The 12,936-nt window shown below is 36.2% G+C and overlaps 2 protein-coding genes across 5 annotated transcripts; both read left to right on the forward strand.

Moving 5' to 3' along the window:
* Positions 1-1,717: 1,717 nt before the first annotated feature.
* On the forward strand, positions 1,718-5,968 carry LOC137966600 (protein NETWORKED 4B-like). 4 transcript variants are annotated; one of them, XM_068813275.1, is made up of 3 exons: positions 1,718-1,802; positions 3,503-3,651; positions 4,084-5,968. In XM_068813275.1, the coding sequence occupies exons 2-3, from the start codon at positions 3,558-3,560 to the stop codon at positions 5,736-5,738; spliced, it is 1,749 nt and encodes a 582-aa protein (XP_068669376.1). In that variant the 5' UTR covers positions 1,718-1,802; positions 3,503-3,557; the 3' UTR covers positions 5,739-5,968. The 4 variants fall into 4 exon arrangements, with proteins under 4 accessions (XP_068669376.1, XP_068669378.1, XP_068669377.1 ...); XM_068813277.1 differs by lacking the exon at positions 1,718-1,802 and adding an exon at positions 1,822-1,949; XM_068813276.1 differs by lacking the exon at positions 1,718-1,802 and adding an exon at positions 1,947-2,030.
* A 2,092-nt stretch (positions 5,969-8,060) lies between these two features.
* On the forward strand, positions 8,061-12,140 carry LOC137965890 (protein ENHANCED DISEASE RESISTANCE 4-like). Its single transcript, XM_068812270.1, has 3 exons — positions 8,061-8,219; positions 9,168-9,372; positions 9,449-12,140. Exons 2-3 carry the CDS (start codon positions 9,255-9,257, stop codon positions 11,755-11,757), a joined length of 2,427 nt encoding a protein of 808 aa, XP_068668371.1. The 5' UTR covers positions 8,061-8,219; positions 9,168-9,254; the 3' UTR covers positions 11,758-12,140.
* The last annotated feature ends 796 nt before the right edge of the window (positions 12,141-12,936 follow it).

The raw sequence follows: 12,936 nt of genomic DNA on the forward strand, positions 1-12,936 counted from the left end.
CTTTAAAAACGAAAAAAAGATAACTAAAAAATAAAATTTTAAAATAACTTGGTTTATTTATTTTCTTGAGAACTTATTTTAGAAATCAAGGCTAAGTTTTCTCATTAAGAAACCTTTTCGATCGGTTTTTTAAAAAATGTTTTTCAAAATGTTTACCGAGTTTATGCTAAATTCATTTAAACATAATTTGAATTTTTTTAATTCCCAGACTATTTGATGAAGTTAAGCAATTAAAATGTTTGATTCAATGAATATGTTACATAGATTAATTATTTAAATATATATCATAAGATTATTCTTCTAAGTTCTTATAGGATTATTCTTTTTTGTTTAATTAAGTTCTAGTATTATTTAATTGCAACCCGACCCGACCCGACCCGAACCGAACCGAGCCGATCCGGCCACTCTAATTATTTACTTTCTGCAAGCAGACACTAATGTCGTATTTGCAAAAGGAAAGGGTATTATAGGAAATAAAATATCCTCCGCATCTGACCATATCTTCTTATTTTAAATTTTTTTGACTTTTGTTTTTTTGAGTGTGCTTCCCGCCTGCAGCGCAAGTCGCGACAACAAGAAAGGCGGGCCCACACTTCAGGCGCAGACTTCGAGAACTAAATTTGTATCACAATCGTGCCCCTATTACCTATTTGTATTGACGTCGATGCTACAAATATGCGTAATATATGTTTTTCCCTTTTCACCCCTACTTCCATCTTCTCTAAAGTTATTTAAAATATTATAATATATTAAACCCATGGTTATAATAGTAATTAAACCTTTTTTAACAATTTAAAATAAAATTATTATTTTAATAATTCAAGTCCCTTAGAGCTTGAAGATTATTTTTTATTTTTTAATTATTTTAATTTTTATTAGCAATTTTTTTATGTTTCTGACTATTTACTCATTCATGCATAGATTTTTAAATAAAAATAAGTAATTTATTTTTTATTTTGAGAATATAAATTACTCTTTTTAAAATTATGAATAAATATCGTAACATATAAGCAAATTAAATTATGGATTTGGAGTTGATAAATTTTTTGTTGCTATTTAATGGAAACAATTTTCTCCTAATATAAAGGTTTATGAGGAAAATACCCGGTGTCACATTTCTCAACCTATAATACATGAATAAAATGAAAAAAAAATATTATTCAACATTTAGCTAATTTCCTTTATAAAAATTATTTTTATTTAGTATTAATTAAAAAGTGACATGTGTTTATTAAAGATGATTATAATAGGATATATAATTGCAAAGCATGAACTTAGACTAATTAGAGTGTCGATACATTTACATTTTTATCTATTAAAAAAATATTTAAAATTTATAATTTTTTTAATAAATAAAATGATCAATAGTTTTTTATTCTATCTCTCGATTCTTGAGACAAAGGAGAACTAATTTGCTTTAATGGAGTCTTAAACTATTAACTCACTAATAAATTATCATAAAAAAATAATATTTCCTTTGTTTATAAAATTAAAAAATATATTTTCATAATAAATAAAATATTATTTATTAATTTTATTAATATTATCCTCTCTCATTATTAATAAATAAATGGAAATATGAAATTTCTCTATTTCACCATTTTTGCACCACAAATAACCATTTATGGGCATACAAGTCATTTAAAGCTTTCCTCGTTCCTTCACTGTCCAAAGTCCAAATCTTCCTTCTTTTTTTTTCCAGTCTGATTGTTCTCACTGCAGAGCATGCTCAGGGAGCGAGGCATTATCGTCACTTGGGCCGTCTGGGGACTGCTCTTTCTCCTTGAAAGCTCCCTCCACAGGTACCTTCCTTCGCCATCTTGCTTTTGATACTTGCCCCATCCATAATTTAATGCCTTTGACTCTCCGCATTTCCATGGATTTCATCTGAAACTCGTTTCCAGAGTAACTTCCTTTCACAGGCTCAGTCTCGTCGGGTTTCTTTCTGGGTATCTTCTCATCTGCTGTCCGGTGGTCTTCGTCTGATTTTTTTTAGAAATGAGCGAGGATTAGTGCTGATTTCAGACAAGGTCGTGATGATATGAATGGTTTTTTATTTTTAAATGTTTAATTTCTTCCTGGGTTTTGCTTTTCTTACTTTCTTTTGGTGTGTTTTGGACTGTTGGTGTCTGTTCATGGAGGTTCCGGGTGAATTATGAAGGTGTCGTGTGGATTTCTGAAATGTCTGTTTCATGGGTGTGTCTTGCTTATAAAGTAGAAGTTTGCTTTGAACTGTCATTTTGATCTTTGTTGTCCTTCGTTTTTCTTTGAGAGATTTTTTTATTTGCTAAAAACAAGGCACAACATAAAGCTGGTCTTTCGAAATGATTGCTTGTATGAGGTTGCTTTCATTGTGTTTGGTAGGTTTCTATTGGTTGATAGTGTCCAAGAATGGTGGATACCCATTGTTTGATAGCTGCTGAAGCTTTTTGTGGCTAACCGTGGTTGTTATTCTAATCTAGATCCTACTTATTTTGCTGTTTCTGCATTATCTTGATTTGATTATCTTTTGGCTGACTATGGATGTTAGTGTACTCTGGATCCTACTTCTTTTGCTGTTTCGGTGTCTTGATTCATTCTTTTGTGGCCGACTCTGGTTGATATTTTACTCTGAATCCTACTTCTTTTTCTGTTCCGGTATCGTGATTTCATTTTGTTGTTTGAAATTCAGCTTCTTGATTTTATAGTGTAAATTTCCTTTATTTTTCTCCTACACCTTTCTGACTGTGAGGCCAATGAGGCTGACTTTCGTGAAATGCTTATGCTTCCTGATTTTAATTGCATATCAGCTTCGTACTAATGTCTTAATGTCTTTGATGTTGTGAAATACTGAATTTTAGTTTTGCGGATAAAATATCTCACATTCTGATATTTTAAATAATGAGCTAGGTTGCATAGTATTGATCTTTTGTAGTTAGATCAGTTCCAGAGAAGATTCTTACTCTTCTTGGTAATTCAGAAATGTGTTATCCTATGAAGAAGACCAACTCTATGACAAGAAAGTTATGCAAAAGAATTGAATGTTGTGAACTTCCAGTAGATTATTTTGAGAAGTTTTATTGCAGAATGAGCATTTTCAGAATCAGTGTATACAATACCCTCCTTGAGAAGCGAAACATTTGAGACAAGTAGTTGAAGTTCAGGTGAGAAAAGTTTGAGCTCTGTCAGAGTAATGAAGAAAGAATGATGGTTGCATTCATGATGGAAGAACAAGTATGCCTGTAGCTTAAACCAAAGTCTTTTCTACAGACACCCGGATCAATATTTTTTGGTGGTTGTTTGATATTTTTACAGGATATTCCAATATTGGAGTTTATTTGTAGAAAACTTGGTCTCTGTTGGGAAATTTATTTCTTTCATTTGATTGTGGCTCACCAAAGTAGTCACTGTTATTGGGATTTCATCATTGTTTTCTATTTGCCTTCAGAGTGTATTCCAACTTTGTAGTGATAAGTTGTGTTTCTTCTAGTTATATGTTGATTATGTTGTTTTGTGGTTTCAGGAGTGGAACCGCCTTTCTCATCTTCTGGTAGTTTCCAGGTGACGTAGGCTAGACAATGAAGAGGACAATTTCAAAGCGATCTCATTCTTGGTGGTGGGATGGTCATATCAGTCCCAAAAACTCAAAATGGCTTGCTGAAAATCTAGAAGGTAGGATGTTAACTGGAGAATAGAGATCCAGGTTCCATTAATCATACTCTTGTCTTTAATGCACACCTAGTTGCTAAAATTATTGGATGTTTCTGAAAAGTTACATGTATAGTAGAGGGTAGAGATGCTCCATATTTGGATTCTCTCTTAAGCTTCACTGAAAAATACCACTGGAAGTTGACTGTCATCAGATGATGTTAGCCTGAAGATGAATGATTTAGGTCACATGTTAAATTCACTTCTGTTAAATAAATATTTGGATTGGTTTTGCTCTCACGAAAGATGATGGAAGCCATTTTTTTTTTTAAAGAAATCACAAGTAAATTTATGATGTTCTATTGAGTAATTCTGCTGAGACTTCTTTTTGATTTGCTAGACTTTTGACAATGTGTTTCGAGTACCCTTATATCTGAGATTTGTCTTTGATTCCAGAGATGGACCAGGCTGTAAAACGGATGTTGAAGTTGATTGAGGAGGATGCAGACTCCTTTTCAAAGAAGGCTAAGATGTATTATCAGAAACGGCCAGAGCTTGTTGCCCATGTTGAGGATTTCTACCGAAGGTATCGTGCACTTGCAGAGCGCTATGATCACGTTACTGGAGAATTGCGTAAAAATGTCCCCAGTGCACTTCAATCACAGGGCTCTGGCAGTGGCTCTGACTTTGGTTTGGAGTCGCCATCCCCATCTCCTTTCCCTGGCAATAGACCTTCACATTCCAGGCAGGCCCACCGAGCTGCCGGGTTTGACGTTTTCCTTGGCTCTGCCCATTCACGAAAAGGAAGTGATGGTTCATCTTCATCATCTGACTCTGAATCTGATTCCAGTGAACCGACTTTGAAGGAACAGTTTTCAAGTGCAGGTGAGAATGGGAACCACGTTGAGCTCCAGGAAAGGATAAGCATACTGGAAAATGAGCTTTTTAATACTAAGGAGAAGCTCCAAGCATGTGAAGAGGGGAAGAAAGTTGTGGAAAATGGAAATTACGAGGCTGCTAACTTGAAAATCTCCAAACTGGAGGATGCCCTTATTAAGGCAAATGAAAGGACACGGGTCTTGGAAGAAGAGATTGCAAGTTTGAAGCTTGAGCTTGACCAGAATCAATCTCTTGGATTAACCAATGTCTTGAACTTCAAAACTGAATCGTTCAGCGAAGAGGACAAGAAGTTCATGGACGCAGATCTAGAATTTGAAAGAAGTCGAGCAAGAGAATTGGAAGGACAAATAGCAGCATTGAAAACGGAGGTTTCAAATCGTGAGCAAACAATTGAAGAGCTCAAAGTGGAGCTATCAATTGCAAATGCTAGGTTTTTGCAAGAGAAGGTACAAATGGAATCGAAGTTTTTGGGTTTATCAGAATCTCGAGCGGCAGAGCTCTTATTTGAGAAGAAGCGAGTATCAAGTCTTCTAGAAGATATTGTCAAATTGAACACTGTGATTTCTGAACATGAAAGCTCAATTGTTGACTTAAAAACTAAAATTTCTGAAGCTTCTGAAAGATATTCAAAGGAGAAACATCAACTTGAAGGTGAAATTTCTACATGGAAGGAATTGCACTCAGCTCTTAAAAGCAGGCTTCTGTTGTTAGAGGCTGAAGTAAGCCAATTGAAAGCTGCAAATTTCAATATGGAAAGTGAGATTGAGAGACTAACCTCTGAATGTGCTCAGAAAGACAAACAGGTGGAAGTCTTAAACAAGGAGTACGATGCCCATAAACTTAGATATGATACACTTGTAACAGAGAAGAACGAGTTATTTGCAAAGATGCAATCGCTTGAGGCTGTTGTAAGCTCACGTGATGATCAGATCAGGCAGATGGATGAACACTTGCACCAGTTGCACATGGAACATATGCAGCTGATTAAAGGGTGTGAAGATGCAAAGAAGGCAGCAGCTGAGTTAAGTGGAAGAGTGAAAGAACTGGAGGAAGAGGTGGACAGCCAGAGAGTAGTAATTGCTGATAATGCTGAGCTGAAAAGGGAAGCTATTCGGCAGTTGTGTATCTCACTAGAGCATTATCGGGATGGTTATGAGAAGCTGAAACAGGCATTGCATGGGCACAGGCTGCCAACTGTATTAGCCTCCTGAGTGTTTCGAGTTGTCGAAATGATGTAATGTTTCCTTCAATCTTTCTTTGTGCCTGTCTGTTGCTCTGTGCTTTCCTGTTTCTTTCCAATCTTTAGTTCAGTGCCTTTAGACCGTATGTAAGATATCATTTTCTGCTGCTGTTATATGGAGTAGAGCCTTGGAACAGTTTGATCTGTTGTTAGGTGGTGAAGAATGGAACTTTGTACTGCTCACCGACAGTGCTGTGCTGTGATTTGATCTTCTTCTTCTTGTATTATGGTTGTCTTTGCATTTTTTGGTGGATGTTGCTGATCACTATATATTCAGCAGTTTGTAAAGAATCACAGCTCCAATTTTCAGCTGAGTTACTGGTTTTAGCTGATCATCAGCAGCTGCAAAGATGAGTTTCCAAGCGGTAATGAAAGCTAGCACCCTGTGCCAAGTTGTGGAATCCGGTTTAGTCCCTAAAATATATTGTAAACTCAGTGTTTCATAGAAGCCATAAAAAGACACTAAGGGCGTAATCGAAGTTTATCAGGTCCGGGAAAGAATGGGCATTGATCCCTCTACTGGGTCTGAAAATCATCATGAAAATTGGTGGTAAAGAGCATTGATTCACTTCCGAAAAATCATTTTGTGTGAAACATGATCAATGGTTATCTCAACTGTTTGATCATGATCAAAGGTTATCTCAGTTATTCGATCAATGACTATTTCAACTGTTCGATCAATCACTATCTTAGTCATCTGATCATGATTGGATGGTTCAGATAGTTATTTTGCATATTTTATACCAAATAATTTTTTGTATTGGATCAGTTGTTTGATTGACTTAGTTATTTTGAACAGTTTAATCGTTAAATCGGGTTGAGCAAATCAGACGGTAACAAGGCCCCAAATGAGATTTCTCTTAACGCAATCGAAAAATAAGGCCCCATTCCCTCTCCATTCTTGGGGGGACTCCATTATTAAAAAAAGGGGGAATGTGAGGGCAGGAGAGGGTCTGCTGCCCTTATATTCTCTTCTTTGTCTTTGTTCATATCCCTTGTTTTTGTCCTCACAAGAACAACATAATGATAAGGAAGGCTGAAGATCCCTTTTTCTACCGTTAGGGTTTATTTGAAATCTCTACAAAAGAAAATAAGAATTTGATTATTATTATTTCAAAAATAATAAATAAAATAAGATAATAATTAAATTTTTTTTTAACTAATTATTTTTGGGAATAATAATAATCAAAATTTTATTTTCTTCTAGTTTTTCAAGACGTTTAGGTTTTGTTTGAAACCCATGCAAAAGAAAATAAAAAAAATAAAAAAATTTTTGGTTATTATTATTCCAAAAAATAGTAAATAAAAAATAGAATTTAATTATTTTTTTATTTTTACTAACTATTTTTTAGAATAATAATAATTAAATTATTATTATTATTATTATTTTCTAAGGTTATGAAAAAACCATTAAGGTTGGGGCAAGGGAAGGAGGTTAAATGGGGTTAAATCTGATACGTGTCAAAAAGAGTCGAACGTGGAATTAAATGGGACAAAAAATAAATAAAATTTGTTCGGTGAGGTGGTCGATCCCTACGCGCACGAACCGACCGCATTTAACCCGCCCGCAGCACATCTCCATCACCAACTTGGCTACATTTATGACGACATCATCCTGACGCTATCATTCTTATCCGCCACATGCTACGACGGCCCCACCACCGCCCACTACCATTGACTCCGGATATCCGACCCGGATCCGACTCCAGTCAACCATGTCTGGGACCCGCAAGTATGAATATTCTGGCGTAGGTGAAGCCACGTGGCGTTCCTAGATGGCCTTTCTCTTCTGCTTGGACTTTTAACGTTATTTTTTTAATTTTAATTTAAAAAATCAAAAACTCAAAATTAGCTTTATTTAAGTCCAATTTTACCTTTTTGAATTTTAAAAAAATTTAAATTATTTTATTTAAGAATTTAAAAGGTTATTTATATTTTTTATTTAAGAAATAATGTACTTTATTTATTTATTTATTAAAAATATGTCTTAAATGGTGGCTTTTTTATGCTTCAATGAGGTTAGGTTTGGTAATGGACCCATTAATTAATTTTATTTTCAGGATTATTTTCATAATTATAAAAGTGGGTGGATATTTATATAAATTAATACTGATTACCTAATTTTTTATTTCCCCATGATTTTCGTTGACTTTCAGAGTCAAATCGGTTAATTTTAATCGCCACGTCAGCTGTCGGCACCAACTTCTACGCTCTCCGTCTTTTCAGTATTTTGTTTTCTTTGGTTTTTCACTTTCACGTTCACTTTCTTTAGAGAGAGAGAGAGAGAGAGAGAGCGCGTCTCCAGAAGAAGAATTCAGAAATCTTCCACGGCGATTTGGCTTTTACCTTTCGTTTGTATTTGAAGACCGTGTTCCCCACGTCGGAGTGAGAAGTTTCCAAATCTCTGGATTCTCGGACAAGCTTCCCCGCGAAGGATCTCTGAAATTATGGGGTGAGTTTCCTTTTGGAGGGGAGTTGTTGTTTTTTTTCCTTGTCTGGAGTGTATGTTTAGCTGTTTTGGTTATTTGAAGTGGAAACGACAACTTCTTCCTTTCTGAGTTTTTATTTCGATGAGGTATTTGGGTTTTTAAATGGGCTGTTTGGGATCTATAATTTGATCTATTATGTGTTTCCTTTTTTTGTTTTTTCAATTGTTTGGCAGTTTTTAGCTCTGGTATGTTGATGCTTTGGGATTTTTTATTTTGGTTCTTTTGGTTGTGTTGAAGTTGGAAATGGCTCTGGGTAGAGTTCTTTCTTTCTGGGTTTTAATTTCTGTGAGGATCAAGTTATTTCTGTGAGGCATTTGCGTTCGTGAACTAGTAAATTTGTGTTGCTTTAAGGATCTGTATTTTGTTCTGTTTAGTTTCTTCTTCCTTTTTTTTTTTTTTTTTCTCAGTTGGAAGTTCTCTGATAGGGTGTGTAGCTGATTTGGAGCGTATTTTTGTATATTTGGGATATCCTGAATTTGGTGGAGTAACTGATTTCATTTTTTTAATTTAATTTGTAATGCATCTCGTGTGACTTTTTATTTGAATTTGGCATTTAGTATTTTTAATGAGAAATAGGTTCCTGTTGAAAGGAGGTTCAAAATTTGTGGAGTGAGTGGTTTGATTGTTTGATCTGTTATAAAGTTCTGCATTTTCTAGTTTCCGTGTAAATGTTTCTGTTTATGTATGTTTTCTGGATGACAAAGACTTGAATCATTTTATACGTATTTATATGAAACTGACAAGTTTGCAATTTACTGTCCATGTACTTGTTTTAGTTAGGTTATGTTCACATGTGGAGGTGCTTCTACTTCCACTTGTTAGCAGTTTATGCAATTTTAAATTCTATTTCAAACCATAAAATTTCCCTTTTTGGGGTTCATGGTAAGATATTTTGTTACTTGTTCTTGTAGGTAAACTAGGCACCTCTTGAATGAGTTGCATAAGCTGAACATTATTGCACAATAGGGTGCAGAACTGCTTTAGGTGCTTGAGCAGACATGGCTAGCAGACCTACAAAAGTTCGTTTTGTTAAGTGTCCAAAATGTAAGCAGATTCTTCCAGAATTTGCTGATATTCCCATGTATCAGTGTGGCGGTTGTCATACAGTTCTCAAAGGTAACATTTTTTCTATCATGACTTCCCTTGGTTCAGTATTTTGGTTCTATATCTTATCATTCTTGATTGATAACAGCAAAATATCGTGAAGTTGGTGGGGAAAGCAGTGCTGTGGAATCATGCCAAAATAGTGTGAGAAAGCCAGAAGATACTGAATCTGTTGCTTCAACTGAGCAAGCTATGGTTCATTGCTCCAGAGATGAAGATGTTTTCCACATGAATCAGGGGAGTGCAGGACTTGAATCTGGCCCTTCTGACAAGAGTTTGAGTGAGCTAGGGGAAAACAATGATGATGTTGCTTTATCAGGTGAGGCTTCTCTCTGGAAGGAAGAGTTGTCCGAAAATGGTAGAAGTAGCGGAGAATCTAATGGTAGTGATGAAGTGGGAACATCTGATTTCAGGAGAGAGCTGCCTGATCAATCAAAAGAAGAAACCTCAAATTGCACAGATCAAAGTGAAACAAGTGAAAAGGTTCAATCTGACCACAATTTGGATTATAAAAATCAGAGTCAAGAAGACCAAGAGATTATACCAGAGCACTACATGGATGATGATGTAGGAACTTCATCTGGTCATCTTCTCTCTAACAAGATGAAAATGAGGGATACAATGGATGAAAGTACAGAGTCTGTCATTTCAGAGGATATGGTTGATACAAAGAACAATGAAAAAATTGAAAACCTTTTGAAATCCCCAACAACTAGAAGCTGTTATGCTTACTATGGAAATAATTCCTCTAATGGAGAAGATTTTGATGACCATGTTTCCACTCGCAGCCGAAACCCACAAGTATCGAAAAGAGCATTTAAACCTTCAAGGATTGCAGATTCTGTTAGTATAGAAGGGAAGCCACCAAGAAGAGAAGATCTTCTTATGGATAAGATGAGTACTGATCCATCACCACAAGCCCAAGTGACAGAATTTAGTCAATTAGCATCAGTTGCATCAAGTGCTAGATACGGTACAGCTTACTCTCAGAGCTTTGCTTGGGATCAAGAGGAATCAAATGGCTATGGTTTGCATACTTACGAACGAGAAAATCTGCAGGAACCAAAAGTCTCTGATCCTGTGAAAAATTGGATGGAATCAGAAAGTGTTGGGCCTTCAAGACTTTTACCAAGGGTCACCCCTGATGGGAGATACTCACTGTCTGTTCATCAAAACAACAATCTATCAAACGATGGACACGAGGAACTTGAATGTTTTGATCAGCACCAACTGGATCTGTTATCGAAGGTGGAGAGATTGAGAGATAAACTGAGCAGACTCTCAGGCCAAAGTGGAAGAGGAAGGGGAAAATTTCCTGTCGGTGGTCATGCACAAGAAGAACTGCCAGATTACAGTACAAACCATATCAAACATCATGTTGCAGCATATGAGAAGAGGAGAATGGCTCCCCAATATCGTGAATCCTCAAAAATACATTTCTCTGGGCCAACAAATTGTAGACACCATGTTGATTATTCCTGCTTGTTTTGCTTCCCGGATGGCTGGCAGTGCTCTGCACAACAGCCACCAACCTGCTATAACAATGGGCTCTGTCAAAGTTGTGCAGTTCATATCCACCACTGTTCCTATTGTCCTAGTCCTGCCAGTTCTCAGCATCTCTCAGGGCCTAGCATCCATGGACCCTTCTTTCCCAATGCCTCAGCCCCGACACATGAAGAAAGACTTCTGGACCATGAGATGGAGAAGTTGCATTACATACAGAGACGCAACATGTTGAAGCGCCATTGCCGGCCTATACTAGGCGGGGCACCTTTCATAACATGCTACAAGTGTTGTAAATTGCTTCAGATACCTGCAGATTTTCTTCCGATGAGGAGACATCAGAAACTGAGATGTGGGGCTTGTTCTGAGGTACTTACATTTTCAATTCAGGGCAAGAATCATGTCATTCCTTTTAGTCCTATTGATGTACAACCTCATCTGATACCATCTACATCTGAGGAAGGTCTTGCTCAGGTTGACCCTGTTTCCTGTTCGGATGATTACGGTCACTCATTCTGTTACTATTCTACGGAGGCTGCCACCTCTCAAAATGATATGCAAGATAAAATGCAGGCTTCAAGTAGCTCTATAGGACCTCTACAAGATGGAAATTTGGTCTGTGAGAAGTCTGAGAAAAAAACTGATAACAGACAGGGGTCCACATCGGTTCTTAAGTCATCTAGGGTAGGCAAATCTCAAGAATCATCGCCGAGATCCACTTCTCCCCTTCATCGTCTTATGGGCTATTCCTCACCTAGAGAAATAATAGATGGGTCTGCATATGACAAACTAGGTAGTGCGGATCTTCACAGTGATGCAACTTCTAAACGCATTTCCAAAGAAAATCTGAAGAGGAAGGGATTAACAGAAATTGAAACAGAGTCTGCAGTATGAAAAGCACAACGAATCTCATACTTCTTAGCAACGCACGAGTGAAGAGGTGAATATACTATGTAGGGTTCGGCCAACTGGAGTGGTTGATCTCTGGCAGGATTTATTGGGAGGGGACCAAGAGAGGAGCCATATGGTTGAAAATGGGAGATTGAAAATTCATGATAGTGGAGAAGTTTTTCCAGATGGGTTGGTTAAGATGGCAGAAGAAACAGCAGAGTTCATCAACATGAATTATTCGTGAATTTGGCATTTTTAGGCTGAGAAACTGTTCCTCAGTCATATTCAAAATATTTCTTGTATAAAAAGTCAAAATAACTTTTGTTGATTTGTGTTTGTACTTTGTTTGTTCGATCTGGTGAGCTTTTATTCAAGTGTTTTTTTTACTTGTTGGAGTAGATACGTGTGTGATCTTTTATTGTCAGATGGTACCCATTTTAGGCAGCAGTCTATTGGTGGACTTTTCTATTACAGAATCAGATTATAATCTTAAAATTGGAGTAAGAATTTTTTGTTTAGTTTGCAATTGAAGGTGAAAAGTATACTCGTTACATTTGGAATTCTTTAGCTTTTGAAAGAGAGTGAGAAAATTGAGTTCTGAGGAGACTGGTATTGTGTTCAGATCAGCGTCAGGATTATAAAAAAAAAAAAAAACGTTTCCCTTCTTCTCTCTTCCAGAATTCATATTAATCATGTTATCCTCTCAATGCCCATTTCATACCTTACAAGAGTTTGAAAGGAAATAGAAGGCAAGTAGTCACATGGTTTTATATTGGCGCATAGCGATGCATTTGCTGGAAATGCCAATCAACAGAACTGAAGCTGTGGGAGGTTGTCCAAGTAAGCCATATTCATTGATACTCAGGTCTGCCTTCGAACTTAAATACAGATAGACTTACTGAGAATTAATGATTTGATTTTCTTCTATAAGGCACCTTTGATTCAAACTGGAGGGTGAATTGTTTAATATGGTAGGTTGGATTTCAGTTTCATCTTTCTTTCATTCAACAACTTGGAACAATTAAGTTGTCCATTTGTTATCTTCTTTGATAATGGGATTTCTCTATATTACAATTCTCTAAGAGATGGTTGACTTTAAGAAGAGAAACTACATATTCTTGTTTGATTTTCATGCGATAAAAAAAGAATGCCTCAGATAAAACCAGGTGTCTGAACTTTTGG

The sequence above is a fragment of the Aristolochia californica genome, unplaced genomic scaffold, assembly GCF_029961685.1.
Source record: "Aristolochia californica isolate CCGP_79_NKW_82.1479 unplaced genomic scaffold, dmAriCali1.0.hap1 SCAF_5, whole genome shotgun sequence".
Taxonomy (NCBI): Eukaryota; Viridiplantae; Streptophyta; class Magnoliopsida; order Piperales; family Aristolochiaceae; genus Aristolochia; species Aristolochia californica.

Bases quoted from the DNA above. Each gene is read 5' to 3' on its own strand.
- LOC137965890 (XM_068812270.1), top strand. From the start codon at position 9,255: ATGGCTAGCAGACCTACAAAAGTTCGTTTTGTTAAGTGTCCAAAATGT. The intron at 9,373-9,448 runs GTAACATTTTTT...GATTGATAACAG, and splicing joins TTGTCATACAGTTCTCAAAG to CAAAATATCGTGAAGTTGGT.
- LOC137966600 (XM_068813275.1), top strand. From the start codon at position 3,558: ATGAAGAGGACAATTTCAAAGCGATCTCATTCTTGGTGGTGGGATGGT. The intron at 3,652-4,083 runs GTAGGATGTTAA...CTTTGATTCCAG, and splicing joins GCTTGCTGAAAATCTAGAAG to AGATGGACCAGGCTGTAAAA.